Source organism: Psittacula echo, assembly GCF_963264785.1.
Source record: "Psittacula echo genome assembly, chromosome: 4".
Lineage (NCBI taxonomy): Eukaryota > Metazoa > Chordata > Aves > Psittaciformes > Psittacidae > Psittacula > Psittacula echo.
This window is the reverse complement of record NC_137738.1, coordinates 28,317,752-28,333,912: the sequence shown is the minus strand read 5'-3', so window position 1 is coordinate 28,333,912 and position 16,161 is coordinate 28,317,752. Positions and strand designations below refer to the sequence as shown.

Here is a 16,161-nt window from a genome sequence, read left to right as displayed (position 1 = left end):
GTAATCTTGTTGTTTTCCATCTGTTCACAGTAGGTTCTGTTTCTGATTGGTTTTAAAGTTCTTTAATGACAAGGCATTTATAGTTTTGTCAACTTTCTTGCTACTAGTTCTTTTTTGGGCTTTTTTAAGGGTAGTATTTGAGCACCTCAAAAGCAATGGTGAATTTTCCCCCACAGTAGTTCTGTGGAATATGGAGGGCTTTTTATTCTCATTATCCTTGAATACCGAAGTGGGACACTTAAAAATACTCAGCTATGGCTTATAGTCCCGTATGAAGAATCATGGGTCATAAAATACTCAGCATTTAGGACAAAAACATTTTTAAAATTCAAGTCTTAAATTACTTAAAGGCTGTCACAAAGCTGGGGAGAAAACACAAGTGTCAGGATCTCTTCTCCAGGATCATAATACACCCCTTGGGAAATGTGTCTACCTATAGAGCAGATCATTGAATCCACTTTCATTTTGATCCTTCATTTTAATTTGGTTTGTTTAACTTTCCATGAACACTCTGCTGCCTGTTGATTTTGAATCTTCTTTTTTTTTTTTTTTTTTTATTATTATTATTATTCTCATTATTCTCTGCATTCGCCCTTCCATGACAAATTTCCTCCAAGAGTATATTTTTTTTTTTCTGTGAAGGGACATTAGAGGGTCGTATGAAAGTAGGAGATAGAAATGGGGATCACCACACAAAGAACACGCTGACAGAAACAAAATTTACAGCTATCTGTTGCATACCAAGTGCTTGGGTTCCTAAAAGGGAGACGCTTTCTGCTGCTGAATGACTTCTTATTTTGTAGTCTTTGGATAGCATATATAACTAAGTTTTAAGGCTTCTCAGCCACAGAATCTGTAAGGAGTCTTCTTGCTTATTCTCCCTGCTCAGAACTGCAGTGTAGATGCCAATTAGTATGGGAATCTTCCATAAACATCATAGAAAGTATGACTGGAAAAGTATTTAGTCCTACTCTTGGGCAGAAGCAAGTATGATCATGCTGTTCCTGACATGTTTATCCAACTTGTTCTTCATGATGTCCAAGAAAAAGGATTCACATTTACCCAGCCAGTCTCTTCCAGTACTTTGATGCTTCTAGAGTTAAAAGTTAATCTGAATCTTCCTCGTTGTTTTTTTAAGATTGTCACTATCTATCTCAAGCTCTATCTTCAGTGAACACAGAAAACCAATGTATTCTTTTTTTTGCCGTGACTTCTTAAATGTTTGAGACAAATATTACTCTCTTTTCAAACTCCTCCTGATTAAATCCATGCAATGTTATTCTGTTATTCATAGATGAGGTTTTCTAGAAATTTATTCTTTTCATGGCTGTTTCGTGGCTTCTCTCCAACTGGTCCATGTTCTTCCTGAATTTCATGCCCCAAAGAGGAAACAATATTACAGCTGATCTCCTTCCAGGATTGAGATTGGAAAAAATACTTCAGATATTGATATATCATTCTACTTAGGCATTCCAATATTGTATTTGCCTTTTACAACAGCACAACATTTTTCTTAATCAGGTTAGGTTGTGATCCACTGTTACTCCTAGATCCTCTTCTTCAGTGCTACTGCCCTGCCAGCAGTTCTCCATCCTGTGTTTTTGCGCTTACTTGTTAGTGGAGGAGGGTAGTACTTCAGACTTGTTGCTAATCTGTATCCAGCTTTCTTCAAGTAATTTCACTGATTTGTCAAGATCAGTTTGAATTGTAGCTCTGTCATGAAACATCCTCACAGACCCATCATTTTGCTGTCATATTCAAATGTTATAAACGCGTACTCTATTCTGTCATCTAAATGAGTAAGTAAAGTGTACTATAGGAAATGCTTCAAGGCAGCTTCCTACAGAAGTTTACTTGATAAGCCCTTCTACTTAATAGTGAGCCATTACCTACCATTAGTAGGAATAAACACTGACTTGCTAAACATTCCTTTCTCTCCCTTGCTCCTCATATGGTTTTGTGTTTAGTTTTGCTTTTAGATAAATAGCTCTCTGCTTTTGCAACCAGTTTAGCTATGTGATGTAAAAGAGGTCTGCTTCTGTAGAGTCCTGCTGGGGGGGAACCTTTAAAATGCTCTAGCTTAACTAGTGGAACTAGGAAGAATGGCTAGATAGGCAAAATCTGAGGAGAGGGCATGCATGTACCAAAATGCAGGCTTAGAGAGGTAGTACAACATATGTTTTTTCTTGCTTGTCCTTGGAAGTTTAATTTTTCAAATATAAGATTGGATTCTGCAAAAGCTGAAGCTATATTGTAAAAATAAGAACAGGTAAAGATGTCTTGCAATTTTTTGTAGTGCAAGATAAAAACATGCCTATGATTTTACTAAAGATTTTAATAGGGTTCTTTCCTCTTTCATTTCTGTGGTGTTTTCCTGAGCAGGGTCCTCTTATTTGAGGGGTTCTTGAAATTCCAAAAATGAAAAGTAGACTTAGACCAGAATTGTACCTCAGGTCCTGAACGCCTTTTAGTTTCAAATAGGATTTTAAACATTGCATGTGCTTTTACTTCTAAACCATCAATGTTTCTGATTGAAACACATTTAAAATAGACAGAATTATTTTAAACTGATCAAAACACTAAAGTAGACAGCCGTGTGGTGCTGCATGTATTTTGATAAGTTGCACATGCAAAACTTTTAGATATGGGTGTCATCAATAGCAATGAAAAAGGAAGGGGAATAGACCTGTTGTAGCATTATACTGATGGTCCATCTAAGTCCTGAGTTGTCTGAAGACTTACCTAAATTTTCATGCTTAGTCTGACACTTCTCTTTCACACATAAAGATGAGCTTCTGTGCTGAAAACTCCTCTATATTTCCAGCTATCTTAGGTGATACAACAAAGATATTATGTGTCTACTCCTAATAAACCTTGCAATAATTTAACTGGTTTAGTCCCTCCAAACACCTTGTGAAATCTCTTAATCTTCCTTCTTTTCCTTCCTGTTCTTCCTTTAAGAAAAACACGTTGAGGTGAGGACAGTGCAGGCAGTGACCATGCTGAATTTCCAATACATCTTGCTGCCCCCTGAGTTTTCTTCCATTTTAGATCAATGGGACAATGTAACCCTTCTTGTTGTCTATTCTGAAAATAAGAGCAACATTCACTTTGTAACAAAAGGCTCAGTAATCTTGACATTTACCACGGTTCAGCCTTGCCAAATTACTCTTGAAGGGATATTTACACGCTCTGGTTTTTTAGTTAATAGTGAGCAGTGTTAAATATACGTGCAATCATTCAGTGCTGGGAGGGGGTTGCATGTATCACAGGAAACCCTAGACTCTCATAGGATTAGGCCACCTGCTTTGTAAGGGCTGAGGTCTCCCCATGCTTTTCCATGCAAGCAAATTGCAGAGTGCTACTGAGACATGTGCAGTGTACTGTGTGATGAATGCATCCCTTTGACAATGTCTGCTGTGAATGATAAAATTAAGGAAGTATGACCAGCAGATCAAGTGAGGTGATTCTTCCCCTCTACTCTACTCTTGTGAGACCCCACCTGGAGACCTGCATTCAGTTCTGGCAACCCCAGTATAAGAAGAATGTGGACCTGTTGGAGCAGGTCAGCAGGAGGTCCGCAGAGATGATCAGAGGGCTGGAGCACCCCTCCTGTGGAGACAGGCTAAGAGAGTTGGTTTTGTTCAGCCTGAAGAAGAGGAAGTTCCTGGGAGACCTTAGAGCAACTTGCAGTGCCTAAAGGGGCCTACGAGAAATCTGAAGAGGGGCTTTTTACAGGGCCTGTAGTGAAAGGACAGGGGGGATTGGTTTTGAACTGAAAGAGGGGAGGTTTAGATTAGATATTAGGAAAAAATTCTTTACTCAGGGGGTGATGAGGCACTGGCACAGGTTGCCCAGAGAAGTTGTAGATGCCTCATCTTTGAAATCGTTCAAGGCCAGGTTGGATGGGGCTTTGAGCAACCTGGTCTAGTGCAAGTTGTCCCTTCCCATGGAATGGGGATTTGAACTAGATGATCTTTAAGGTCACTTTTAACCCAAACCACTCTATGGTTCTATGAACTGAAAGTTCCCTTAGTTACTAGAGCAGATCTGCTGACAGTGCAGAGTATGCTAGCATGTCATCTCCGACACCATCTGTTCAGCTATATATATGGATGTGGTTAAGCAGGCAGGGCTTTCCCCAACTTTGAATTTTGGGGGCTTGTGATAAAGCTTCTACTAACTTCTTTTTTAGCCAGTTCCATGATATCCTCTCCCTTCTTCCCAGGAATTTGGTTTTGACATACTGCCTATGATCTGAAGGTTTCCTTTTAAAGACCTTTTGGAACACAGTAAACATTTCCTCGACTTTAGCCTTCATATCAGCCTCCATTATCCTTTCACTGTGCTTTACTTGAGTTGTTACTGTGCTCTGGTGTGTTCTGTTTTAAAATCCCATTTTGTCTACCAAGTGTTTTGGTGTGATCAAGTTGTACTAGTGAACCACCTCTCCTTTTATAGTCCTTCCAGCTTTTTAAATAACATGTACCAATGCATTTAAGCAAGGGGAAATAAGAGCAAGGGAGCAGTTAATAATAATTCAAACCAACAAGTAAAGTGTAAAGGTCTATTTATTTTCAATTCATAAAAATACGTTATTGCACCTAATATGCTAAAACTGCAGCCAATCTAGATATTCTAGGAACATCTAAAAGATACATGCATAGTCACTGGTTCACATCAAGCTGGTTAATAAAGGCTATGCAATTTTCTGCTGTGTGTCACCTTCATGCACCTTCTTTTGGGAGCAGAATTAAATAGTTGAAAGAATGAGGGCCAACACAGACCCTATCCCAAGCCCAGAGAAAAGCCCTGATTCTGCAGTCATTAGAGAACTGTGTGGTTACATGAGCTAGGAGATCATGTTGCAGGTTCACAACTTATATTTTAAAACATGGATAACAGACAGATGGGAAATTCTTCAAGGAGGAACCTCAGTCTGGCCTAGTGGGAATGTTCTGGCAGAGCTCTTTCTGTAACACCCTTGCCATGTGCTCAGAGCCCAGTAATGTTCTGTATAGCTACAGAGTGAATCACTGTATCCCATTTAGTCTAAAAGTAATGAAGACCCTCAGCTAGCTAGAGAGGAAAAATACTTTAGAAGGAGAGTTATAAGGAAGAGTTTTAAGAAACAACTCTGTCAGACTGAGCTAATTAGGGATAACACATGTATATAAATGTGTTCAATGTTTACATTTGAAGTTAGTTTTCTTCAAGTGTCTTCTGTCCTGGGTCACTTAAAATGACTTGTGCTTCTGCTGTACTTAACAGACACAGGAAGTATTAAGTTTCCTATAAATGCAATATTTTTCATAGCTCAGGTAAAAATTGGATTTTGTCTGTATTTTCCTATGTAGATGTTACAGAAAGTCTAGAAACTCAAACCCGAATGACTCATGTGGGCTAGTAGCCTTTTCGGAAGGGGCACAGACAAGCAGACACATGCCTTCTAAAATCAATATTTTAAAACTTGTAAATATTATAGCAGACAGGAATTGATTTGCACTGGAGAGAGTTATGACACGTAGGTACTAAATAGGATACAGGTCTGCAATCCTTTATTGGGCTGGATCCACTTCTCAATTTCAATTCTGAGGGCAAGTAAATAGATCTTCCTGGCATGTACCGGTACATGTCCCTATGCAGGGTATGCAGCTGTTTTGGTGATGTACATTTTGGACTCGCTGTAGGTGCCAAACTTGCCCTGAATCTTCAGCAGGGGAAACAAGTTGTCTCGTGGCCCACTGATGGGTTACGGTTTTGGAGAGGGTGGTTACCAGTGCCTTCTCAATTCTCTTTATCCCTACTATCACATGCACATATGAAAATTAGTATTATAGCATCTTGTTTTCTGGCTTTGAAGCATTATAAAAAATAAGTTATCATTACACTCACATAAAAATGATGTGTGGGTTTACTCAGGAGTGTAGGAGAATTCATCTCTTAGAGATACCACTTTTTCCATCAAAGCATATCCTTTACTGTGCATGTGTAAAAATATTTGCACAGAATGGGTGTACTCTATTATTTTTTTGGAATTAGCTGCAGTTGATTGATAATTGATTAGGAATAGCTTCTATTTCTGCCCATTGGTTGAACTCCTACTTGTCAAGGGCTTGTAAAATTAAGTGGCTCGAGTAAATTACCAGGTATAGTTTGGGTTTTTTTCCTCAGGTACACACTTTGCTGTCACAGCTTTACGAATCCAAATTATGGAGAATATGCCATTGCCAGTCTTCACAATGAGGCCAAGCGGGCATAGAACATTAACTGCACTCCCTTTTCTAGAGCTAGCTTTTCTAAAATAGACCTGTGACAGCAGTGGACAATTAATAGTGCATTAAGAGAACATTTACCTATGGGACTGCAAATTCTTTGCCTTCCTGCCTGGCAGCCTCTCTTCTGTGGTCTCTCATCTAAGAATGCCAGCAAAGTTTCTTCTGTAGTAACAATTTTGGAAAGGAGAAAATATAATATATATATTTTTAAAATTAGTAGAGCCACCTATGGTAAATACATTATAAAAAGAAACGTCTGGCTTTCTAGGCACTTGTAGCCCTCCTGGTATTCAGCTTGGGTGCCTTCTGTCCTGCCTTGTTTCTCTGGTCAATCTGATATTCTGAAATGTGCTGTACAGTTCATCAGAAAAAGGAATTTGCATTGTCTAAGTCATTTAATAGCTTTTAAATCTCAGTGGATTACAAATTTGCGGGGTACTATATGCTGGCTGTATCTTGATCTCCCTGACTTAAACATGCTTTGAATTGTTTCTTAATAGCTATGAATAGAATTGTTAGTTAAAGCCAAAGCAGTGAAAACAAGTGGTGTCACAACAAGAACAGAAGGATGAGGATGAAATAAAATGTGGGTTATGGAAACTGTTAAAATTTGCAAGTTAAGTTTTGCAGTCTCTTCAATAGAGTCACTTATGGGTTGCATCACTGAAACATAGTAAACACTTCCTTAAGTAGCATTCCCGTAGCCATGTTTGGTCCCAGGAAAGTAAGTCAGTTTGTAAGGCATCAAGCTATTAAGCCACATGCCGAGAGTCTGCTGTAATGTACTGCAGCAACACTTCCCATAAGGCTCAAGACAACTGTCATGAGGGGACAGCACCATTTCATGACCTGGTGCACTGGTAAAACAGAAAGCTCTGAGAAATTGTGGTTTATATAAAAGATCTAAATCTCATATTCAAGATACAGAAGATAATCTCAGCTATCTAGATACAGACAGTCTAAGTAAAGAATCCACACACAATAGAGTGCTTCAGCAGAACTTCATATGAATGGAACCTTTCTAAGTAATTCCAAGTTTATCCTTTAAAATGCTACGATATTGATGACAAACTCCAATGCTACTGGAAATAATCTTAAATAACCTGCAGATATAAAAATGCAGCCCATAAAACCAGTGACTGTCACCAAACTGTTTATTGAAAACATCTTGACTCGGCAGTAGTAGCATCTTTTCCTTGTTTATATCATAGCAACACTGGCTGCTTAGCGTCTTTGTAAAATGAACAAGATTGAGAAGAAAGCTTGTTTCTCAGCAAATTCAGTGCCATAAAAATGTCTGTTTTCGAGAGAAACTATTTAAAATATATGAAAACTTTGTGATCTTTGGATAAAACTTATGTTGTGTGCCTATCAGTGTGGCACCAGTAAGTTGAAACAGCTGTTGTAGGGGCAAAGTAGAGGACCAAAGTGAGATTAGAAGTGGGCCAAATTCTAATTTGCTCTTATATATATATTTATATATACAGATATAAGGTAAGGAGTGCCTGGTTCCATTTTTTCATTAAGAAACTGAGAAGTAGCTTTCTTCACAATAAGAATCAGATTTGTATTTTGAGAATGCTCAACTGGTGGGGTCATTGCCATTAAACTTTTAATGAAAACTGGGGAAATCTCATTTACTTGAGTAGTACAGGGTCAGAACTTTCACCATAAATGTCTAAAAGAGGAGATAAAAATGGCTGAGGTTTTTCTTCAAATTCCTTGTTGAGTTTACCATGATGTGCTGGAAAAATTCTACAAACTGCAATAGTATCTGCAGAGCAGCACATCACTTAAGCTTAATTCATGAAAAGCTCATGCGTTTACTGGTTCAGTTTTCTAATACTTTTGCCAAATTGCTATGCAAGGTTCATGTGCATTTACCCTTGAGTTCTTTCAGCTGTTTTTTATGTATTACCATAATATTGTTCCTTCCAAGGATACTTGTTATAATTTTTTGGTATTAACAAATGACTTAATGTGGTGCTAAACCTTTCTAGATACGTATCACTAGAACAAGATACTGCTTGAGGCAGGCAAATTAATCTTATAAACTAGATCCTACCCCTATAATGATCCAAACCAAATACTATCCTAAGACCCCATCATGCTGAGCCCTGAGGGTAGAGGTGCCTAGTATCTCTGCTGTGTTGCTTGATACATGGATTTCAGGTCTCACATAGGCTCAGTACAGCTAGTTGCCTTAAAATGAGGAAAGTTCTACCCTCCTGGGTGACTGCTTTTCAAGCTAATATCCCTTTATTAAAATAAATACATTTGCAGAGATGCTTCAGTGCAGCTATACTTATCTTCATCTGTACATGCAAAGATTTTCTTAGGCTTCTACTTGCAACTCATCCTCTGCAGGTCAACAGAAACCCTGCCCAGATTCACTTCCAGTACTGTTTTTCCTCTTTCTCTGAGTATCAAGAATTAGGGATTTCACTGCAAAGCTCCCCCATATCCATAGCACTTCTTGCTTCTTCCTTTCAGTTGGATAGAAGTGGATAAAACTAAAGTTTATCCACTGTAGGAGCTCTGAGAAAAGAGCCCAGCAAGCTGCACATAAATTCTTTGCATAAACTGAGTGTAACCCAGTGACAATCAGAATGTTATTCTTTAACAGAAAGTTGCATTTTCAAGAATAAGCCATTTTTGAATATTCAATCTATATCTTCTTAAGGTATGAAATCTGTCTAAAATTTATGAGATTCAGTTTCAGGGAAAGTTTTTGCCTTCATCTAGTTGCCTTTCTTATTCTGTTTCTGAAAGGTCAGAAATTAAATAGTTTAAACAAAGAGGCAAGAAAAAAAGCCAACAAAAATTTCATATTGACAATGGGGATTTAGAATATATTTTATTTTTTTAAAACTAAATACATTACGTATTTTTAATTACAGTAACAATACTTAAATTGTATATTATAATAATATTGTTACCATGGCAAGCATGGTAATAGTATTTAAAATCATGGTAATTTGAAATAGCAAAGGAAGGAGAATTCCAAATATGTGGCAGTTTTAAGTAGCTGAAGTCTAACTTACCAAAATGCATGACCTTGTTATATACCTTGAGTTAAATACCTGGTGGAATACCTAGTAAATTTGTTTTCCGTATCTTAACTGAAAAGCAAGGAGAATTTGTCAGAATGCTGAGAAGTAGTGGGCATTTGAGAAAGGCTGATTTTAACAACTACATTTCCTACTAACCCATATTTTTATTTCATTCATACAAAGGTAACATATATATGACCTGTGTAGATCAATGGAGTTAGTCCTGCTTTTCTCTTCAAGTAAAAGCAGACTTGGTTATTCTCCATGGACAGGGAAATGTGTATGATTGCTTTTGTGACCTGTTTCCCCTGCAGATTTAAGTACCTGCATTTGTGTGTTTCCTGAAGTTGTAGCAGTTTTCTGAAAATTATACAGTTAAGAAATAAAACCATTGGTAAGGCAGCCTATAGCTGCAAGATCTGAATGCAAAACTTCTGCACTTGGATTATTGTAAGCTTTCAAAATCCGTTCTAATTGTCTGTGTTTTCAAAAGGCATTCTATTTCTCACTGTAGTTGCAAGTAAGAGAAGTCTTTCTTCAGTTACTTCATCTTAAAGAGTGTTCTCACTACTTCCTGCCTGGCAGAAATGCATGTTATTTACCCCTGACATAGATAACCTGTATAAGAACTGCTTATCATGACATGAGTTCCAGTAGTGGAAGTTTTAGCTTTTGTGCTTGCTATTGCCTCCATTTTTCTGTTACACAGCTTCCTTTTTACCATATAAATCTTTCTTTCCAGAAAGAATGTGTAGCAGATAAGTCCCGACATAAAATTACGTGCTCAGAGAATGTTGAGTAGTAATAACTATTAGATAACTTTTGCATTTATGTGCAAATCTTTTTTTTAGGATGCATTTATGGGCAGAATCTATAAAATTGCTTCTAATCAAGCAATTTGCATCTTCATGAACATCTGGGATAAGAATTCTGAACTCAGCAACATGTAAAAAATTAATGGGAGTTGGACATCCAAATTTTAAGACTGCAGTAGTGAAAATCTCAGATGCAGCTTTTACTCACATGGCTTAGCAATTGTTTTAGAAAATGCCTTGTTGATAAGATTCTTTTTTAAATTACTATTACAGACGTTTACAGCCTGGTGCAATTCCCACCTCAGGAAAGCAGGCACACAGATTGAGAACATTGAGGAGGACTTCAGAAATGGCCTCAAACTGATGCTCCTCTTGGAAGTTATCTCAGGTTGGCTGAAATGAAGTTTGCTATGTATTTACAGCATGCTAACTGAAACACTGTTAAAGAACAAAAATTGTTAACAATTCAAAACAGTGAACACATCCTGCCTTCTTAATATTCAGCTACTCTACCACAGACAGGAGCAGTGACCTAGAAGTTGAGTAGCAGGAAGCACTCACCTGTCAAGTCCAGGTTGGAAGAGTCTTGGGTGACACGGTTTAGTGTGAGGTGTCCCTGCCCATGGCAGGGGGGTTGGAACTTGATGATCTTAAGGTCCTTTCCAACCCTAACTATTCTATGATTCTATGTTTAGGGCAAAGATAAAAAATTTACTCTGATTTTACTGCTATATCAAGAAGAGTCTAAGGCAGACGTTTCAGCATTTGGATTTTCTCGTTGGGGTGTTGTTCGAAGCCCTATGACAGACATGCTTTCAGAAAAATACCTGTTAGAATGACTGCTAACTTTTAGACAGCGTTCAGGGCACATTCACTCTTGAGTTCTAATTGCTTGTGTGTCTGTAGCCAGGTGAATGTAACAATAAACACATTACATTTGTTACTCTGCAGGGGAAAGACTACCAAAACCAGACAGAGGAAAAATGCGCTTCCATAAAATTGCTAATGTCAACAAAGCTCTGGATTATATCGCCAGCAAAGGAGTGAAACTTGTGTCAATTGGTGCAGAAGGTATGTGACAGAGTGTGACAATGCATCGTGTTTAGATCCTTGGTATTCACATGGGAAAGACGTCTGACAGAGACACTTGGCCAAATCACACGGGCTATTCTCCATATATAGATGCCTCAAAAATCCATTAATATCGATTGCTGACTTATATCTGTGAAAGGACAAGAGGTGGAAATTTGTGGACACCTGGAGAGAGATGGGGTATAAATGGTCTCAAAGATCAGTTTATCTTCAGTGTTAAATTGAATTGTCTGTGTTTCAGTGGGTGTTCAGATAATGACTTCTTCTTTCAGAGCATTATGTTTTTCTTACATATTATTAAAAGTAAGGAGCTCCTTTAGAAATCAGGTTGGATTCTAGGGTGTGCTTTATCCAGTCTGGAACATTTTTTAATCTTCAGGAGGTATTATTCAGACAAGACGAAGGCTGACATCACTACCAGGTGGCTGAGACCTACTCCCATTTTATTATGAGACTGACTGTGGATGGCAGCTGTGTTTCTAAAATTCACATGTAGAGTTAAGGAAGGGATCAAAAGAAATGGTAGCTCGGGAGAGATTGAACATATGAAGAAAGTGGGGTGGGATGTTATTTACTAAAGTTATAAATTTTTAATTGTTCTGTTGTTCAGGTAGTTAAATACCAACATGCAGTTGGCTAGCTAAATGCTCATAGATGTAAATTCTAAGCAAAAGAAGGTAGGCTGTCACTGCAAGTGAACCTACACCTCCCATGAGAGTCAACTCATTGTTTAATTAGGGTTAAAAAGGTCTGTCTAGAACTAGCTGCTCCATGAAGATAATCATGTTGCTTCACATCCCTAGGCCTTTTAAGATTGATTTATGCGCCTTCTCTTCTGGTTTTCTGATTTCTCCAGGCTTATATCTGTCTTTATTCTGGCTTTCAAACCTGATCTCAGGGAGCTTAGTGTAATTGTGGCTGAAGCAGAAAAATTCTTAGGTGGGATAGGAGCATTTGTAGAAGTAGTGGAGAGATCTATCAGCATTCATTGATTCCTCGGTGGTTTGACCTAGCTCATTTTGTTCTTCAGGTATTTTTTTTCCAACTGTGTTCAGTTTCTAGATCTAGAACTCCAAAATCCCAAGAAATACATGTTCTCTGGGCAGAGGAGTTGTTTGAACTCACCCGTTACTCATTAGAGTCTGAACTGGGTGGCCCAACTGAGGCCAAATCCACACCATCTGTCTTTAGGCACGTAACAGACCTTTTTTGGGGAATATGCCATCAGTGTAGAGAAACAGGCAGTTCCCTAAGCTATTTCAGATCTCAGAAGAGCCCTACTGCATTTCAGAGGTGGCTGCCTCCCTCCATAAGTTGTACAGGCAGTCAGGGGCAGCTGGGCCTTTTGCTTAATTAAATGAAGTGGGGTGGAAAAATGTGCCACTACTTCTAAACCTCTGCTGTTCAGGTTATTCTGAGAATGACATGGCATTGAACAGACAGCAGAGGGTACTGAAGAAACAATTTATGTGTGGAACTGAAAATTAAGATAGCTGGTGCAGAAATACTGAGAGTACAGAATGTGGAGCAAATGAATGGTAGTTTCTCTCATATCATGCTGGGACTCTCAGGCTTCATGACTGAAAACAAGACTAGCAAGAAGAGTTGTCGTGGGACAGAGAGGTGATTGTCTCTGATCACAGGTTTTACTATGTTTTGTACTAATGTTTTCACACCTAGGTCCTTCAAGCAAGGCTGGAATATTTAAACCAAGAAACATCAGTCATGTCTGCTTCTGACAGGAGCAGGCCAGCAATCTGCACTTCCATTTACCTCATTTTGCCCTGTTTATTGCAGCTCACTACTGCCATGGTACTCAGCACTTCAGCACTTTCTGTTTCACCTGAAGGCAAAGCATCTGGGATAGCTCATAGCAGCCACCAAACTCATTTAAACTAACCCTGCTGTTCTCCTTGGCAGCAAGTGGCATGAGTTTAGATGCTCTGTCATAATAGGTAATTCCCTCTAGGAGTGAGGCAGGAACAAGAGGCAGTAACTTCTTCCAGCTTCTCAACTAGTTGCTGTAAGGTGATGTCTGTCCATGCACTCGATATTTCTTCCTGCAGGTAACAGCAGGCTGTACTTAGTAAGCCAGGAGATTAAGGTGATGTTCTTGACTGTGCTGCAGGCTTTTATTGCCTGTTTCTGGAATTTTTGATCTGTAAAATGGAGGGATTAGAAGCAAAAATTCATTCATTAGCATTAAAAGCCACGTGTTAAATTCTTGGATGGAAGCACAGGAGAAAAATCCACTGCTGCTGTCATATCTTAGCTGCAGAGAGGAACCTGTCATTGTAAGACATTGCACTATGTCAAGTATGGCTGCTAACACACATTAGATTACATCCATGTGGGCAGGAGTAGATAGATTTGTGTGCCTTCCACTCCTACTGTAAGCAGGCTGAACACAAAGCCAGCTCTGGCACAGACGTGCTTAGTGCTCTGTTAAGTTTACCACATCCCCTCTACTAAATTTGTTATCTAAGGCACAGTGCTGTGCTGATGCAGCAATGCAGTATCACATCTGACTGGGTATAGTTTCACAGTGTGGGACCTCTGGCACCAGTACGTGTTTAAAGAGTCCCGGAGCCCCCTTGTCCTGCATTCTTGCTCCCACACTGCACAGCCCTACCCTGTCACTTAGGCTGACAACTGTTTCTTGAGCTATGCTGGAGGCTGGATCAGCAATCTGATCTGGTTTTAAACCACACTTCACCTCTTTTTTGTCTTTTGTTACATTTTTCAGCATTCTTGACTGGGCAGTCATTTTAGGATGAAGATGGAATGAATGCCAGCAAGAAGGCAGAGGACAGGTTCCTTAAGCTTCTATTGTTATCAAAGTCCTTAACCCCTTAACTCTCTGCCCCTGTGTGTAAGCATGGGGTATATGGGCTTGTCTGCATCCGTCTGTTTTGGCATTCTCTGAGTTACATGGATGCTTGGAATACTTTTTAATTTCCAAAGCATGAAAGTTTTGCATCTAAATCTGCTGAGGATCATGTTTTATTATCTGACATGCTGAGGGATGTATAGGATGTATAGATCCTCCCCAAGGGGACCAACTGGCATTTAAAATGGGGCCTCAAAATAAAGATGAAACTGTGATTCCTGTAGGACACTAGTACAAAACTCAATTTAGTATTTTTAAGGAGCCAGAGATAGTCTTTAAAGGCATTATTACTGTTCTGAGGCTGACTTCTTTGGGATGTCTGTGTAGTGAAGACAGGTGATCACCTTTAACTGTGATGCTGAGCAGAAGTCTAATTTAGCTACTCTGATCTGCCTTGTGGAAGAGTCTTTCTCTCCACTGGTGATGAAATTAGACTAAAGAGTCAAGAAGGTGAAGCAAAAGCTGTGAAAGTAGTCCTTACGAGCCATGCACATTCCAGGAGTTAGAAGTTTTCCCTTAAGCTTTAAAAAGTGCAATAACTCCATTTGTAAGGTAATTGCAGTCAAACAAAATGAACTGAGATATGGAGAAACACAACAGATAAGTATCTTGTTAATAGGAAACACTTCTTTTACATTTGTTATTCTGCAGGGGAAATGTATTACTTTTCCAGGGAGCAGGAGAAATAGTAAAGATCAAATGATCTGTGAATCTGCTAGAAGGTTAAAATAAAAATACATAAGTAGACCCAAAGCAGAATGAAAAAATGACACTAAAACCTTTGAGAACTTGCCACAATGTCTTGCTTAGCCTTCTCTTGAGGTAGTTTTTATTGTTTTCCCTTCCCTTTGCCTTCTCTCCTTTCCTGTCTTCATAGATCAGCAAGACCTTTTTTTCCCAGAAAGCTGTAGCTTTGTGTACGTGAGGTGTAGGAACTGTATTCCTCCCAAAGCAAGCAGACAGTGTGAAGAAAATATTGAAGTCTTTTTATTGACCTGTAGAGGAAAATGATAGGATTGAATTGGTATTTTTTCGTCACTGATACTTTTCAACATTTTGCAACTTTGTTTTCCTTCTGTTTAGATATTTTCCTATCTTTTATACATGTATTTTTTGTGTGCTATGCTAGCAGTAGATAATAAGAAACCAAACCTGGCAAATTGCTTGAAAAGTTTCCTTGAGGCACAACATAGAAAAGTCCCTCTCTTGCTCTTTCATTCTGTCTGTGTGTACATATGGATATGTAAATCAAAACGACGATTAGGTGAATCCATGAATTGACTGCTTGACAATCAGCAATGCCTCCTGAATATTTAAACTCATTTATTTTACATTTGAAGAAATTATCTTTACTGTATATACATATCAGACATCTCATCAAAATACAATTAAATACTTGACCAAGGAGGCAGGAGGAGAGAGAATTACCTACATGCTCTAATTGCCATTTGGACATTTTTGGCTGGGAGAGTTTAGTTCTGAGATTTGAAAAGACTTGAGGACTTTCAGGAGCAATAGGATAATAATAATGCATGGAAGGCAGGCTAAGTGAGGTAAGGATTCTGGTAAATTAGTGTAGAACCCAAATGGGAAATCTGAAAAATAGCCATTCATATATGAAGTTGGATTATCACACAAGAAAAGTAAGTATAGAGTAGTAATGGGTGGTATATCTCCTACCACATTTGTTAATTCCATAGGTTCAAATGACAGCTTGGGTCACAGACTACTGCAATTTAACATATATCTTAAGTCTTGGAGGTAACAGCTGCTTTGTTCTTTAAAATTTGCCCCCGAATTCAGAGATCTTTTAAGTAGCACAGCGACTGCATTTTCTGCTGGCTCCTCTATTGGCATTTGATGTTAAATTGAGGAAATTCCTCCTGCTTCAAGTTCTTCCTGCTCCTTCCCTGGAACACCAGTGGACCCCCAGGCAGTCACAGCTGCTCCACTGTTCGAGGAAGGCTGGAGGTGACTTTCAAATAAGAGAGCAGCTGGTGCCTTCCTGCTCCACTGCTCTTTTGGTGTGAGGT

At 38.7% G+C, this 16,161-nt stretch overlaps 1 protein-coding gene across 3 annotated transcripts in view; it reads left to right on the top strand.

The window, feature by feature from the left end:
* Positions 1-16,161, top strand: part of ACTN2 (actinin alpha 2) — a gene marked incomplete at both ends in the record, with an annotated part of 68,923 nt that overhangs the window by 15,095 nt on the left and 37,667 nt on the right. For all 3 annotated transcript variants that reach the window (XM_080616647.1, XM_080616646.1, XM_080616648.1), the window contains 2 exons: positions 10,420-10,534; positions 11,098-11,217. In XM_080616647.1, coding sequence (XP_080472773.1) covers positions 10,420-10,534; positions 11,098-11,217 — 235 coding nt within the window. The remainder of the gene's footprint in view (positions 1-10,419; positions 10,535-11,097; positions 11,218-16,161) is intronic.